This window comes from Grammomys surdaster, unplaced genomic scaffold (assembly GCF_004785775.1).
Source record: "Grammomys surdaster isolate TR1022 unplaced genomic scaffold, NIH_TR_1.0 62, whole genome shotgun sequence".
Taxonomy (NCBI): domain Eukaryota; kingdom Metazoa; phylum Chordata; class Mammalia; order Rodentia; family Muridae; genus Grammomys; species Grammomys surdaster.
The window spans coordinates 17,254,237-17,266,982 of record NW_021604564.1 but is presented as its reverse complement, the minus strand read 5'-3'; the positions used below and the strand labels follow the sequence as shown (position 1 = coordinate 17,266,982).

The window sequence follows — 12,746 nt, the reverse complement described above, 5'->3', positions numbered from 1 at the left end:
TGGTCTGGGTTTTCATTTGGAGAAAGAGAGTACTTCCAGTGACTTGATATAATTTAACACCTTCAAGTTTTAATTAGTAAAGTTTTCAAGGTTGTACAAAATACCTCTCTTTAACTGTTGGTGTTTTGCATTCTCTCGAGGTGCCTGGAGTTGCAGCCCAACAACTTGAAGGCTCTGATGGCCTTGGCTGTGAGTTACACCAACACCGGCCATCAGCAGGATGCTTGTGAGGCACTGAAGAACTGGATTAAGCAAAACCCAAAGTACAAGTACCTTGTGAAGAACAAGAAAGGCTCTCCAGGCCTCACACGGCGGATGTCTAAATCCCCGGTTGACAGGTTGTACTCACTCTGTGGAATCTTTCTGTGATCTCTGACAGAATCACTGAAATAAGCATCTTATAAGGAAGAAATGTTTATCTTAGCTCACATTCTTAAAGAGTTAGACAACGGTCAGTTAGCCTATTGCTTTAAGAGCTGTGATGCAGTGATATATCAAAGCAAAGGCACATGGTTGAGGAGGTAGCTCTCATGGTGGCTGGCAAGCAAGGAGGTTGTTGTCCTGTCCAGCAGGGCATTAAACAGAGGTCTGGGGAGGTCACCTGAAAGAGAAGATGGGGGAAAACAGGCAGATGCAAAGAATAGAGATCTGTCTATAGTCTGATCAGATCGCTGATTTTACTTTTTTCACACAGGAGTTATATACACAAAAAGGCAGGATGTGGGGAAGGGGATGATGCAGGAGCATAGGTGTTCAGAGGAAGTACAGATATCTTCCAGAACAGAGTGTCAGCTGGGTGAAGGATCAGGGGACAGATCACTATGACTCCTCCTATGATTCACTTGTCCTTATCTAAGTTGGTACTATCCACCAAGGCTACCTATCTATAAGGTTTGTGACTAGCCTGGCAATTTTCCACCAAAGCTGCTTGTTTACATTAGCTTCTAGTCATCTGTTTCAGTGTTTTTCCATAGAGAACCAAGGCTTTGTGTTAGCAGGCATATATGCCAGGCCTATTGCTGTTCTTAGGCCTATGGCTGATTCTAGGCCTTCAGTATATAAGCAGGGCTGTCCCTGACAGGGTGTCAAGGTTCCCCGTATCTCCTTCCCATACTGCTTCCATGACCTGACTTCTTCCTATCAGGCCCCACTTTACAAGGCTCTGCTACCTCTCCACAGGGTTTCAGGCTAGTGTTTTGAGGGGACACATCTCTAAACCCCAGAAGCTGTCCTTTAGATATAATAACCAGCATGATGGCCATTCATAGACATTTAACCTACCTACTGTATTCCAAAGCCAAGTGCTTTAAAGTTAATACCAGTGCTCTGAGAACTAGGGGTACATAGACCTAAGTTCCCTTGTCACAGGATATCTGTTTCCTAAAAGTTTAGCAATGAATCCTAATGCTAACTCCTTCTCATTGAATCTTTGGTCAGCTCAGCTTCAAGGATCAAGCACTGGCAATCACATGGTCCACAGTGCTCGCCCCATGAGAACTTTACTTAATGTGGCTTTTATATGTGTTTTATTGCATATTCATGACAATTGACCATGTTGTTTTTATAATTCAGCATTAATAGTCCTCTCATTAAGTTAAGATATATATGCATTGTTTTACATTTTTATGGAGATGGACATTTTGCCTGAACTTAGACCTGTGTATCCAGTGCATGCCTGGTGCCTGCAGAGGCCAGAAGATCTGTCACTCCCCTGGGACTGGAGTTACAGATCATTGTTGGCCACTATATGGGTGCTGGGAAACAGACCTAGGTCTTTTACAAGAGCATTAAGTGTTCTTAGCCATTGAGTTGTTACCTCAGACCCTAAACTTTTTAAGAAAAACTTTTCAATTTGGGGCAAGAGGGATAACTTAGCAGTCAAGAGGCCATAGTTCTCTTCCAAAGGCCCCAAGTTCAGTTCCCAGCAAGCATATCAAATACTACATAACCACCTGTAACTCCAGCTCCAGGAGGTCCAACTTCCTGGGCAATGAATCAGATTCTTCTTTCCTAGCTCTGTTCTGGAAGGAGTGAAGGAATTATACCTGGAAGCTGCCCACCAAAATGGTGATATGATTGACCCAGACCTGCAGACAGGTCTTGGAGTTCTGTTCCACCTGAGTGGAGAATTCAACAGAGCAATCGATGCGTTTAATGCTGCCTTAACTGTTCGGCCAGAGGTAAGAAATCTCAGCACAGCTGGGGGGGTTGGTAACAAACAAGCTTCTATGCGTGATCCTTGTACATTCCTTCTACATTTTACCTCTGCCACTAGCAATTTCAAGTAGACATGCATACACCACTGCAGCTGTCCATACCAAAATGCCTAAAATAGAAAGATTAATTACAAGATATCAAGTGACCACCACCCTTTGAGGAATACAAGTCCTTATTCGTAATTCAACTCATTACAGACTGTTCATGAGCACTGAATAAGCACTCAGCCATCTTGTTTCACCTGCAGAGGCTTATGGGAACACTACCACAGTGCTCCTGGGTATTATAGAGCTCTGGTCTTTGTCATTAGGATTACTCATTGTGGAACCGTCTTGGGGCAACCTTGGCAAATGGAGACCGCAGTGAGGAAGCTGTAGAGGCCTACACGAGAGCACTGGAGATCCAGCCAGGTTTCATCCGGTCCAGATACAACCTGGGGATCAGCTGCATCAACCTGGGTGCCTACAGGTAAAGTATGCTTGGGTTCAGAGACAAGTTGCACGAAGACTCAACACTCATGTAATTCTGTGTGAACTATGAATAGTCAAACGTTTAATTTTTCCATTTAAGGAAGAAAGAAACTTGGAGAGGGACAAAGCCAAGGGAACCTGGTAAAAATGCCGCGAAAGGTTTCAGAACCACTGTTTGGCAAAGCAAAACCAAGTATACAGTTATAAACCTAATGTACAGATAAAATGAGTTGGAAAAGATAAAAGAAACAGATGTGGGTTTATTGTTTAAAATGTGATAGCATTAGGGAAGGAAATTTTTAAATGATCTGTTATTGTTTATAAAGTCCTGGCACAGTCATGGGCCCAAAATGGTTCAAAGCCACTGAATAGCCAGGAACTCAGCTGGTCCCATTCCCACCCCTGTTCACAGGGTCCCTTTACACTTCCTACACATGATAAAATGGCCAAAGCCTTTGTATACTGTGAGTTTTACCTATCAGAAATTTAACTAGAGCATTTTTAAAGATTCATGGGAACATAATAAGACATTGTGTGTCATCAGAAATAACATGCTTTACAAGAAAATAATCACTTTCCAAAACCAAACTGTGCTGAGAGAAGAGTAGCACTATGTTGTGCTTTAGAAAACTTCTTTAACTTCTTGCTTCTTTTAGCCTTTGTGTTCTGTCTGCTGGGCTATCGCATATGTTCCCTAAGCATGGTGAGGTGGGCAGGCAGGCCGATGACAGGGGGGAGGTAACAAGGGCGCAGGTGAACAAGTGAAAGTGAAAGGGTCAAGTTCCTCCCTCAGTTTTATAATGAAAATCACTTGCCCTCACAAGCCCCAGGCTCCCCAGACCACACTTTGAGAACTATTGATCTTAACCATAAAAGCTTTTACAGAAATTAGCTCCAGGGCACTTCACAGCAAAATTCTAAAACTCCTGCTATCCCTATTCTTCACAGAGGGACTGAATTTCAGCAAAGAAATTTGCCTAAGGCTCAACAGCTGGGACTGAAGCCCAGGTGGTCTAATAATGAAACTTAATTGCTTATTTCTGCCACTACCAGGCAAATTCAAATCACTTTGCTTTGTGGTGTGCGCCCTCCCGGGGACATTTTTCTTCTTAAAGACGGGATACATAGATTACTTTTGCACGGGGATCACATCTCAGGGTCAATCCTGGAGCAGTGGAAATGCATTGATTTAGCAGTGGTTGTGTTAGCCTCCCTCCTGGCTAACTGGCTTTTCCTTTCTCTTTCTGGCCCACTATATTTAACAATAGATGCTGACAAGAGAACTGCTAAAGAATCTGAAAGTCGCTAGGGAGCCCAGTAGTCCTGGAGAGACCTAGGGCTCTGCACAGAAGCAGCTTAATCTGTTCATTTGTTTTAGTATGCTGACTCTGGAATTCAGGGCATTTTAAGATGTACTTTTTCTCCCTTTTTAGAGAAGCGGTCAGCAACTTTCTCACTGCCCTCAGCTTGCAGAGGAAGAGCAGGAACCAGCAGCAAGTCCCTCACCCTGCCATCTCTGGGAACATCTGGGCCGCCCTCAGGATTGCCCTGTCTCTGATGGACCAGCCAGAGCTCTTCCAGGCAGCCAACCTTGGTGACTTGGATGTCCTCCTGAGAGCTTTCAACTTGGATCCTTGAAGGAAAAGAAAAAAAAAAGGATAGTAACGCCTCATCTGTGTTATTATACTGAAAAGGGACAAAACTATTTTGTTATGAATTTCCAAAAACAGAAATTTTTTAAAGGATAAAGCTTAGAGTCAAAAGGCCATGGTCATATAACCCAAGGGAATTGATTCCTACAGACCCAGTTTCTGTTCAGACCCAAAAGCACAAAGTGAAAGTCGGGTTCAAGAGAAGAACTGAGATTCTCAGGACAAACCAAGATAAGGTAACTATGTTCTCTTCCAAATTGCAAGTGTACTTTGAGTTATGCTGTCCCTGTCCCTGTCCCAGCTGATGGCACATCTGAGGGACATTCATGGGACATATCATGACAATTTGTCCACAATCAGTGAATTCAGGCTGTCTCTAAACTGTCTCCCCCTTTTTGCAAGACTGATCGTAGTTTGGGCCATTAGCAAATGCACACATTCAGCCTGAGTACGGGCAGCCATTGCTTCGCTCTCGCCCATTCTAACTGACTGTAAGCCTTTGTTTTCAGAGAGAGAGCTTTGCTGGCAAAAGCAGTTTTTGCACTAGAAGTTTTTGCTGTTCCCAATGAAATCCTTTCTAGGATTGTACATAAGCACTTTAATATCTTATTTATGCCTTGCTGGGCTTCTCGCTTGCTGCTCCAGTTTCTAACTTGGGGGTTGGGGGAGGGTGGGATGAAAGATTTGAGAACTCAGAGTTGTTAGCTCAGTGGACCAAATAAAAAAACTTATAAGAATAGTTTTGTCTTAGCATAGGGTTTGGAAGGTGTGCTTGCATAGAATCTAAATATGTTAAACCCAGTGCCCTTGTGTGCTTTCTGGGTGGCTGTGGCTCTCAGTGGGAAGCAAGATTCTGACTGCACTCTCCCTGCAGAAGGGAGCTTGGTGATTCTGCAGTTTCTAATGACTTGTGTCAAACTTTTTTTTGTATCTTGTTTTCCTGGCTTTCTAACTGCCTTGCACAACGATATTTCCTTTAAACTGTTACTATTTCAAATGATATTTCTTAAGCGTGATAAATAGATTTTTTCCTAAAGTCGATGTGTTTCCTTAGTCCCATAATCACCCCCAATGTCCATGTCCTCACATTGTAAGTGACAGAAGGGTCACATTGGTAACCCAGCAATACAGAGAAGCCAAGGTCTCATCTGGAAGAGACAAGCAACATTCAGCCAGAGACAGGCCTTCTCCACTGGCCAAGAAATCTGACTTAACTGTTGGCCTCTCCTACATATTTCCTCAGATTACTTGGAGGGTGTTTGGCTCTTGGTGGCCATTTCAAAAGATGCATTCATTAAAAATTAGAAAAATGTTGGCAAAACACTAACCAAAATAACATTTTACTCAGCTCAGATTCTAGTAAAGCGCCCTATTTGTCTTTCCTCGGTAGCCTTCCTGCCTCCAGGATCTTCACACGAGTAGTCTGCTTCTGGCTCTTCTCTGTCCGTTGCTCACTAATAACTCACTTCACTAACAACTGTAGCTTCCAACCTTTGAGTCAAAGCAGATATGAACTGTGAAGTCATCTACTAATGATTGAAAATGTGCCAGAGGCTGACTGGACCCCTCTGTCACTGAGGAGTTCCCTGGATTGGGAGATGCATGAAGTTCATAGGTCACTATAAGCCCCTGAAGCTTATCTATCACACAAGCCTCCTGGCTCGTAAGGACAAGGTGATAAGGGCACTGGAGTGGTCTCAGGCTTCACTATTCACTGTCAATACTCCCTATGACACAACAGTAGCCCCAGGTTGGCAGTAGGCATTGGGAGGCATCGGGCATCCACTCCTGGACATGGAGACAACTCATGTACTTTCTAATAGTCTGAGCAGCAAAGAACAGCTATATAAAAGTATATTTCGAAGAGCAGCATTTTCTAGACTGTTAGAAACAGATTAGGAAGACCTCTTCAAGCCAGACTGCCAACAGTGCTGCTGGGACATTGCTGATAGTGTAGTGACCATTCCTGTCTTCTTTCTCACTCCAAGTGTCACGTACTGACCATGTGATGTGAATCCCCCAGAGACCCTTCCAAGCCTGTAAACCAAGGGTTCAAAACAAGCTTCATGATTCTTCTGATCCTAATGCTCTCCCAGACCCTCAGTGGCACCTGATCTTGCCAGGATGATGACCCACTACACCCTCAGACTTGCCACTTCAAACGTACAGCCCGACTAGTACAAATGTGAGAAGTCTGATTTGATTTGGTTGTAGCTAAACTGTCAAATACAGTGGCCCAAGCTTATGTTGCCATCAGAATACCAAATAACCTCAAACTCTGGAGAGTTATTTTAGGGGACAGTTGACAGTTTTCCACTTCACCATTAGGGAACAATGTGTAGGATATTTGATGGGACTTTAGCCACTCCATCAGTTCTATCCATCATAGTCCAGATGTTTATAGGCTACCACCTGTCAGGAAGTTCCAGTAAATTGGATGAAAATCCAGAGGAAACCATTCATCACTACTAAGTTCTGATAGAACATCTCTATGCATAGAAGAGGTGGGATAGAGGGAAACCGCAGGTGTAGCTCAGTGAGTACCATGCACCCACCACCACATAAACTAACCATGGTGGTGTACACTGTAATCCCAGTACTTAGGAAGTGCAAGCAGGAAGACTGGGAGCTTAAGGTCATCCTGGGCTATAGGTAGCACTATTGAGATGAGCAGTGAAGAACCTTCTATCTGAGTCCGTTTCAGTGACTCTTTGTTCTCTGCACTTCATCCTGACACCTCTCCCAACAACCCACCGGAAACTTTAATACCTAACAATGAAGTGCACTTTCTCAGCCAGTCTGATTTCTGCCAGAATTGGGTAGGAATGTCCAGAACATGCTTGCTCTCAGAATTACATGCCATTTTCATTGAGAAGTTATGTTGACTCATAGATCAGAATCCATAGTCTTTTATAGATAAATCGTTCTGGGATATTCTCGACATACGGGCTAGACTTGACCTTAATTGTGGTTCATCTCAAAGTTCCTAAACCTCTTACCTTAGAGGTTTATCTGTGCCCTTCTGGGGAAAGCAGAGAAAATAGGAAACTCATTCCTCACTTGTCTCTGAATTGCTTCAAGGTTGAATTGCACCTACATTAGTGTTTTGAGAATGGTAGGATTTTTTTCCCCACTCTGACATGCTTCTAGAACCATTCTAGAAACCAGGTTTTTGGAGGATTTAATTTGTGTGCCACCTTTCTGAGACCTCTGATTTTGGAAATAAATGCAGGGGCAACACCCATGACTTCATAACCTTGTAACATAGCTTCACACTGGTTCCCTGTGCAGAGGTCCCTACCCTATTCCTCATACAATTTATAGGACTGGCTGAATTAAGCTGTTTTGAACTAAGTAGATCCATATATTTTTAAAGAGTGTTCATAGATCAACTCTGGCATAAAGTTTGTAAAAATGAAATTTTTTTAAAAAGCAAAACATATAACCTCAGGTACAAAAAACTATTGCATGCATCAGTACTTAAAACCTGCCTATGACTATTAACCAAAGCATGCAAGATAACGTCACTGAATGTAAAACTGGCCCACTCATCCCAAGCATGACTGGTGTCATAGACTAGACTGTGTTTCCACCGTTCTCAACAAGCAAGCACTTCTTAACCTTGTTCCAGTTTTTTTCTCTTTGCTTTTTCCATCTTGTCTTGTAGATTGTTGGCCTGCTGTCACATTGGCATTGACTATTGCTCTCAGGTTGGTTTGTACACTGTGGCTGCCAGTCCCAGGTCCATCCTCTGAGGGACCCAGGCACAGACATGGGTCCTTTAAAACTCGTTTGAAGCTAAACAGAGCTAAAAGTGTGATAAGCCTATACAACTGTCTGTGCACAAGAAGCTTCGAGCTTTAAATTCTTAATAATGGATTTCAAGTCTTCTTTTCAGCAAGTTTAGGGAGAAATAGAAACATTTGGGATTCTAAATTATGCAGGAAGGTTAAAGTGATGTCACACACATGAAGACTGCCCTAAGCAAAGTAGACATGGGCCCTTAGTTTCCCACTGGAGTGGTATGTCACAGAGTAGAATGTAGAGTGTTGTTCTACTTGTAAGGTCAAAGTCCCTCTCCCTTCAGAAACTAGATTTGATCAACCTGACCACAAATACTCAAATTCAGGGTAGAAGATAATTTTATAGCCAGAGGAAATGTCATTGCTCTGCCTTTTTCTGTATCCCCAGTTTGATGAAAAAGCCAGGAAAGAAGTGACTCAAGCTCAAGTCAGTGAGGCTGGTGCTGGGGACAGAGTTCCAGGGCTATAGTGCTTGTCTAAAATATACAAAGCATGGGTTTGATCCCACACAGCATTCAGCTGGACACGATGACACCCATCTGTAATCCCAGCAAGTGGGAGGTAGAGGCAGGAAGATCAGAAAGTCAAGATCATCCTTGGCCATATAGAGTTCAAGGCCAGCCTGTGCTATGTAAGACTCTGTCTCAATAAATAAATAAATAAATAAATAAATAAATAAATAAATAAAACCTCTGGGTCATATGTGAAGAACAGTTTTTTTACCCTTTCATAATGCCCATGTTCTCCACAGACAACCTCAGAATCTAAACTACCTTTCCTATGCACACAAAAAGACCATGTAAAACAATCAGAAGAAAGCAATAGTAAATCCAAGTGTGAGGCTTAATAGTCTTTCACACGGCATGAGGCCACTGCAATTGCTGCACAAACACCAAATAAGATGTTCTGGATAACAGTGTCCTGGCCTCAGACCCTCTTTAACAAGAGAAAATATAGCTGAGACTCCTCAGTGAGACTCCCACAGGGCAGTCTAAGAAACATCACTGAAAGGGGTAAGGTGGAAAAGAACAAGAAAGCTGTCCCTGGTGATGCTGTACAGCATGTGTGGGTCGGCTTTGGGTTTCCTCAGGATGTATGGGAGAGGGAATGGCATGCACACAGTGGGTGACTGGCATGTCCACCATACAGATTGTATCATGTGAGCAATGTGTCCATGTTACTGTCAGTGAAAGGACGCAAGCCTCCTTTATCAAATTCCTTCTTTGTCCCCATATCCCATCTGACCCAAACCCTCCTCGATTTCCATTATCCAGATTTGTTTACATCAGTTGAGAAAAATAACTGATTAATTCAGTAAACTTTCTACAGCCTTCGAGAAGCATTTACTCTTTAGAAACATTTCTATCTATTTTGTATATCTATGAGTACTGCATATCTAACCTGACGTAAGAATTGTGTTTTAAGAAAAGTGCAACGACCCTACCTTATTGTACTCAATGTTTAAAATCTTGGGATTTCATTTTCAAGCTGAACTAGGTAACAGAAAAACTTAACTTTAAATGTTTACACTGAATTTCTAAGTTAATACCAACTCCAAATTAAGCGATCCATACTCAATGAAGGGCAATGGGGGATTTGAATATTATTGGCATTCTATGAGATAATGTCTCTGTGGCATAGTGAATAACACACAGCCTACTCGGCCGCGTACTAAGCCTTCCGTGTAGTCTTTCTCTGCATTGCCCTTTGAAATAAAACTATTATAAAAATAACCGTGTATCCTACTGACATGTTAATTACCAGATGACTTATAATTTCCAAAGTATGGAGCTTAAGGTAGTATGTTTATACTTTATTGAAGGCACGTCTTCCTTTTCACATTATTAACCTGTATTTACCTTTGTGTAGTTTTAAACTATGTTTCCAAATAAACTTTGTCTGTGGCTTCATGGTCTTTTCAGAACTCTCTCAAGATGGGATTTGGGGTGAGACAACTTAAAGTCAAACAGAAACCAGTTACTACTGCTTTAAGAAGTCTTTCTGTTGAGTATCACTACATATAATTTTGCATGAATTATCTGGAAATCGGGAATGCATTTGCAGATAAAGAACAAACCTTAAAGATCATTTTCCTTTGTTAATTTTTTAAGACCAAAATATTAACCTGAAATTGAAATTTGTGATCTTTTTAGAATAAAACAATTAAAATATGTGTCACTTCAGGGTCTTTCTTGGAAGGGGTTTAGTCAGACGATAAATAGCTCTGACTACACACAGACTTTGTTCTAGTGTAAGTCACACCTAGACTATAATAAGCAGTCACGAGTACCGAGTGGGAAAAAGCACGAGAGGAATTACGAGAGGCTTGGGTCCTTATTTCCAGGTGGTCAGAAAGTAGGGGCCCTGTGGGCTCAGATTCTAACCCAGAGCCACCAGAAGAGAGCGAGGGGACAACATTCCTGGAAGAATCAACAGTTAGTGCACAGCACAAGGTGGAAATGAGCTTGGTGTGTGCTCATGAAGGAGGCCGAGGAGGCAAGGAATGAAAACAAGGAGATGCCAGGTCAGGTTGGAGATCCAGGGAGATGACCTCAGAGCTGGGCAAAGGGCAGAGCTGCCCTCAGCCCTGAAGTCTGTTTCCTTCCCCCAGCCTAGTTAGGTCGACATTGAAGGTAGCCACACAGGGCCTGAACTGGCATTCATGCCCCCTCCTCACCTCCCCTTTTTGATCTCAGGCATCACTTGGCCTTGTCTTCCATTCCTTGCTCCAAAGAGTCAAGTTGCATGCCCACCATAGCGCTAAGTGATACTAATACAGTACACTAACATGTCATCCAGTGGAGAACTGAAGCTTTACTCCCACCTCAGATTAACTTGGTGCTTTTTAAAAGTCTCCTACCTCCACTTTTTAAACATCAGCTGTACTTAACTATTATTCCAGAAATAGCTCCTTCTCTCCATGTGTATGTAAAGCCAACCAAAGGTTTAAAGAATTCTTTATGGTTTTGTTTGTCTATGTACATGTTTCTGTGTATATGTATAGACGGGAGGGTGCACACGAGTGTAGAGGCCATAGGTCAACCTTGGATGTTTTCCTCTTCACAATTTTAAAATGTGTATGTGATCTCTCTCTCTCTCTCTCTCTCTCTCTCTCTCTCTCTCTCTGTGTGTGTGTGTGTGTGTGTGTGTGTGAGAGAGAGAGAGAGAGAAAGGTATGAGATGTATGTGTAAGATGTGTGTGTAAATGTATGTGTGAAATATGTGTCTGTTGTGTGTGTGTGAGATGTGTGTGTGTGTGATGTGTATGAGATGTGTGTGTGATATGTGTGACATATGTGAGGTGTGTGTGTGCACGTGTGAAGTGTGTGTGTGAGATGTGTGTGTAATGTCTGTGTGTATATGTATGTGATGTGTGTGAGATGTATGTGTGTGTGATGTGTATGAGACGTGTGTGTGATATGTGTAACATATGTGTGAGGTGTGTGTGTATGTGCACGTGTGAAGTGTGTGTGTGAGATGTGCTCGAGCTCTCGAGCTTACTTGCGTTGCTCAGCAGACGGCATCAGATCTCCAGGAGCTTGAATGATAAGCCATTGTGAGGAGTCCTAGTGGAGGAGCTAGGAACTTCCCAGTCCCCTGCAAGAGCAGCATTCCTTCCCCAGAGCCATCTCTGCAGCACTCAGGTCCCTAACTGAGTCTGGAGCTCACCATTTCAGGAAGACTCTGGCCAAAGATCCAGGGTTCCTCTCGTCACCGCCTCCCCTGCACAGGTATTACAGATGAACACCACACCTGGCTTTTTATGCAGGTGCTGGGAATTTGAACTTAGGGCCTCATGCTTGTGTGGAAAGCACTTTCATGACTGAGCCATCACACTAGCCCCTCCTTATTTTTTACATGTCTCCCTATACTATGCAGACAGCACTTACAAGTTTGTATTATTATTACTTTATATTGTTGTTGTTGATGTTGTTACTATTACTTACTTTATATTCCACAAAAAATACTGCTTGCTAGCTGGTTTGGTTTGGTTTGTTTTAAGGGTATGTTTTGTTTGCTTTAGAGTGCTTTGGGGGTTTGGTTTTGTTGTTTTGTTTTTCATGCTGAGGATTCAACCCAGAGCTTTGCACTTGCTAGAAAAGCACTTCATGACTGAACTTCCGGGGCCCCTGGTGATCAGATCCATCCATCTTCATTTAGGGAAATGAAGGCTAATTCTAGTGTTCTTTCTTTTAGAACTAAACTAAAACTAAACCCAGAGCAGGCTGCAAATTTGAATTTCCTTACTTGAGTTTCGATGGATGGATATAGACCCCCTCCATACCACCTGCTGAAATCTGCTTGGGCCAGTAGGTGCTTCTACTTTGCCATTTACACCATGCCCTCCACCCCTGCTTTCCCCACCATTAATTTTACCCACTCCATAGTTGAATATTGCAAATGAAAGAGGAGAAAACTGTGGTTCAGTGAGAGGTCTGGATTCAAAGCTAACGAAAAAGCAAAACTGACCTTCAGACCTGCCAAGCCTGACCCAGGAAAAAGGAGGCTTCAAAGAGATGGCCAAGGTCATAGCTAAAATCTGTTGCTTTGGATTAAAAACTGAAATCAAAATCATGCAGATAGTGTGATGCCTGCCTGTCATC

General features: G+C 42.7%; 1 protein-coding gene across 4 annotated transcripts in view; it reads left to right on the top strand.

Moving 5' to 3' along the window:
* Window positions 1-4,890, top strand: part of Pex5l (peroxisomal biogenesis factor 5 like) — a 150,117-nt gene extending 145,227 nt beyond the window's left edge. For all 4 annotated transcript variants that reach the window (XM_028763280.1, XM_028763272.1, XM_028763291.1 and 1 more), the window contains 4 exons: window positions 141-338; window positions 2,015-2,180; window positions 2,528-2,685; window positions 4,121-4,890. In XM_028763280.1, the coding sequence (XP_028619113.1) occupies window positions 141-338; window positions 2,015-2,180; window positions 2,528-2,685; window positions 4,121-4,325 (727 nt within the window). In that variant the 3' untranslated portion in view covers window positions 4,326-4,890. The remainder of the gene's footprint in view (window positions 1-140; window positions 339-2,014; window positions 2,181-2,527; window positions 2,686-4,120) is intronic.
* The last annotated feature ends 7,856 nt before the right edge of the window (window positions 4,891-12,746 follow it).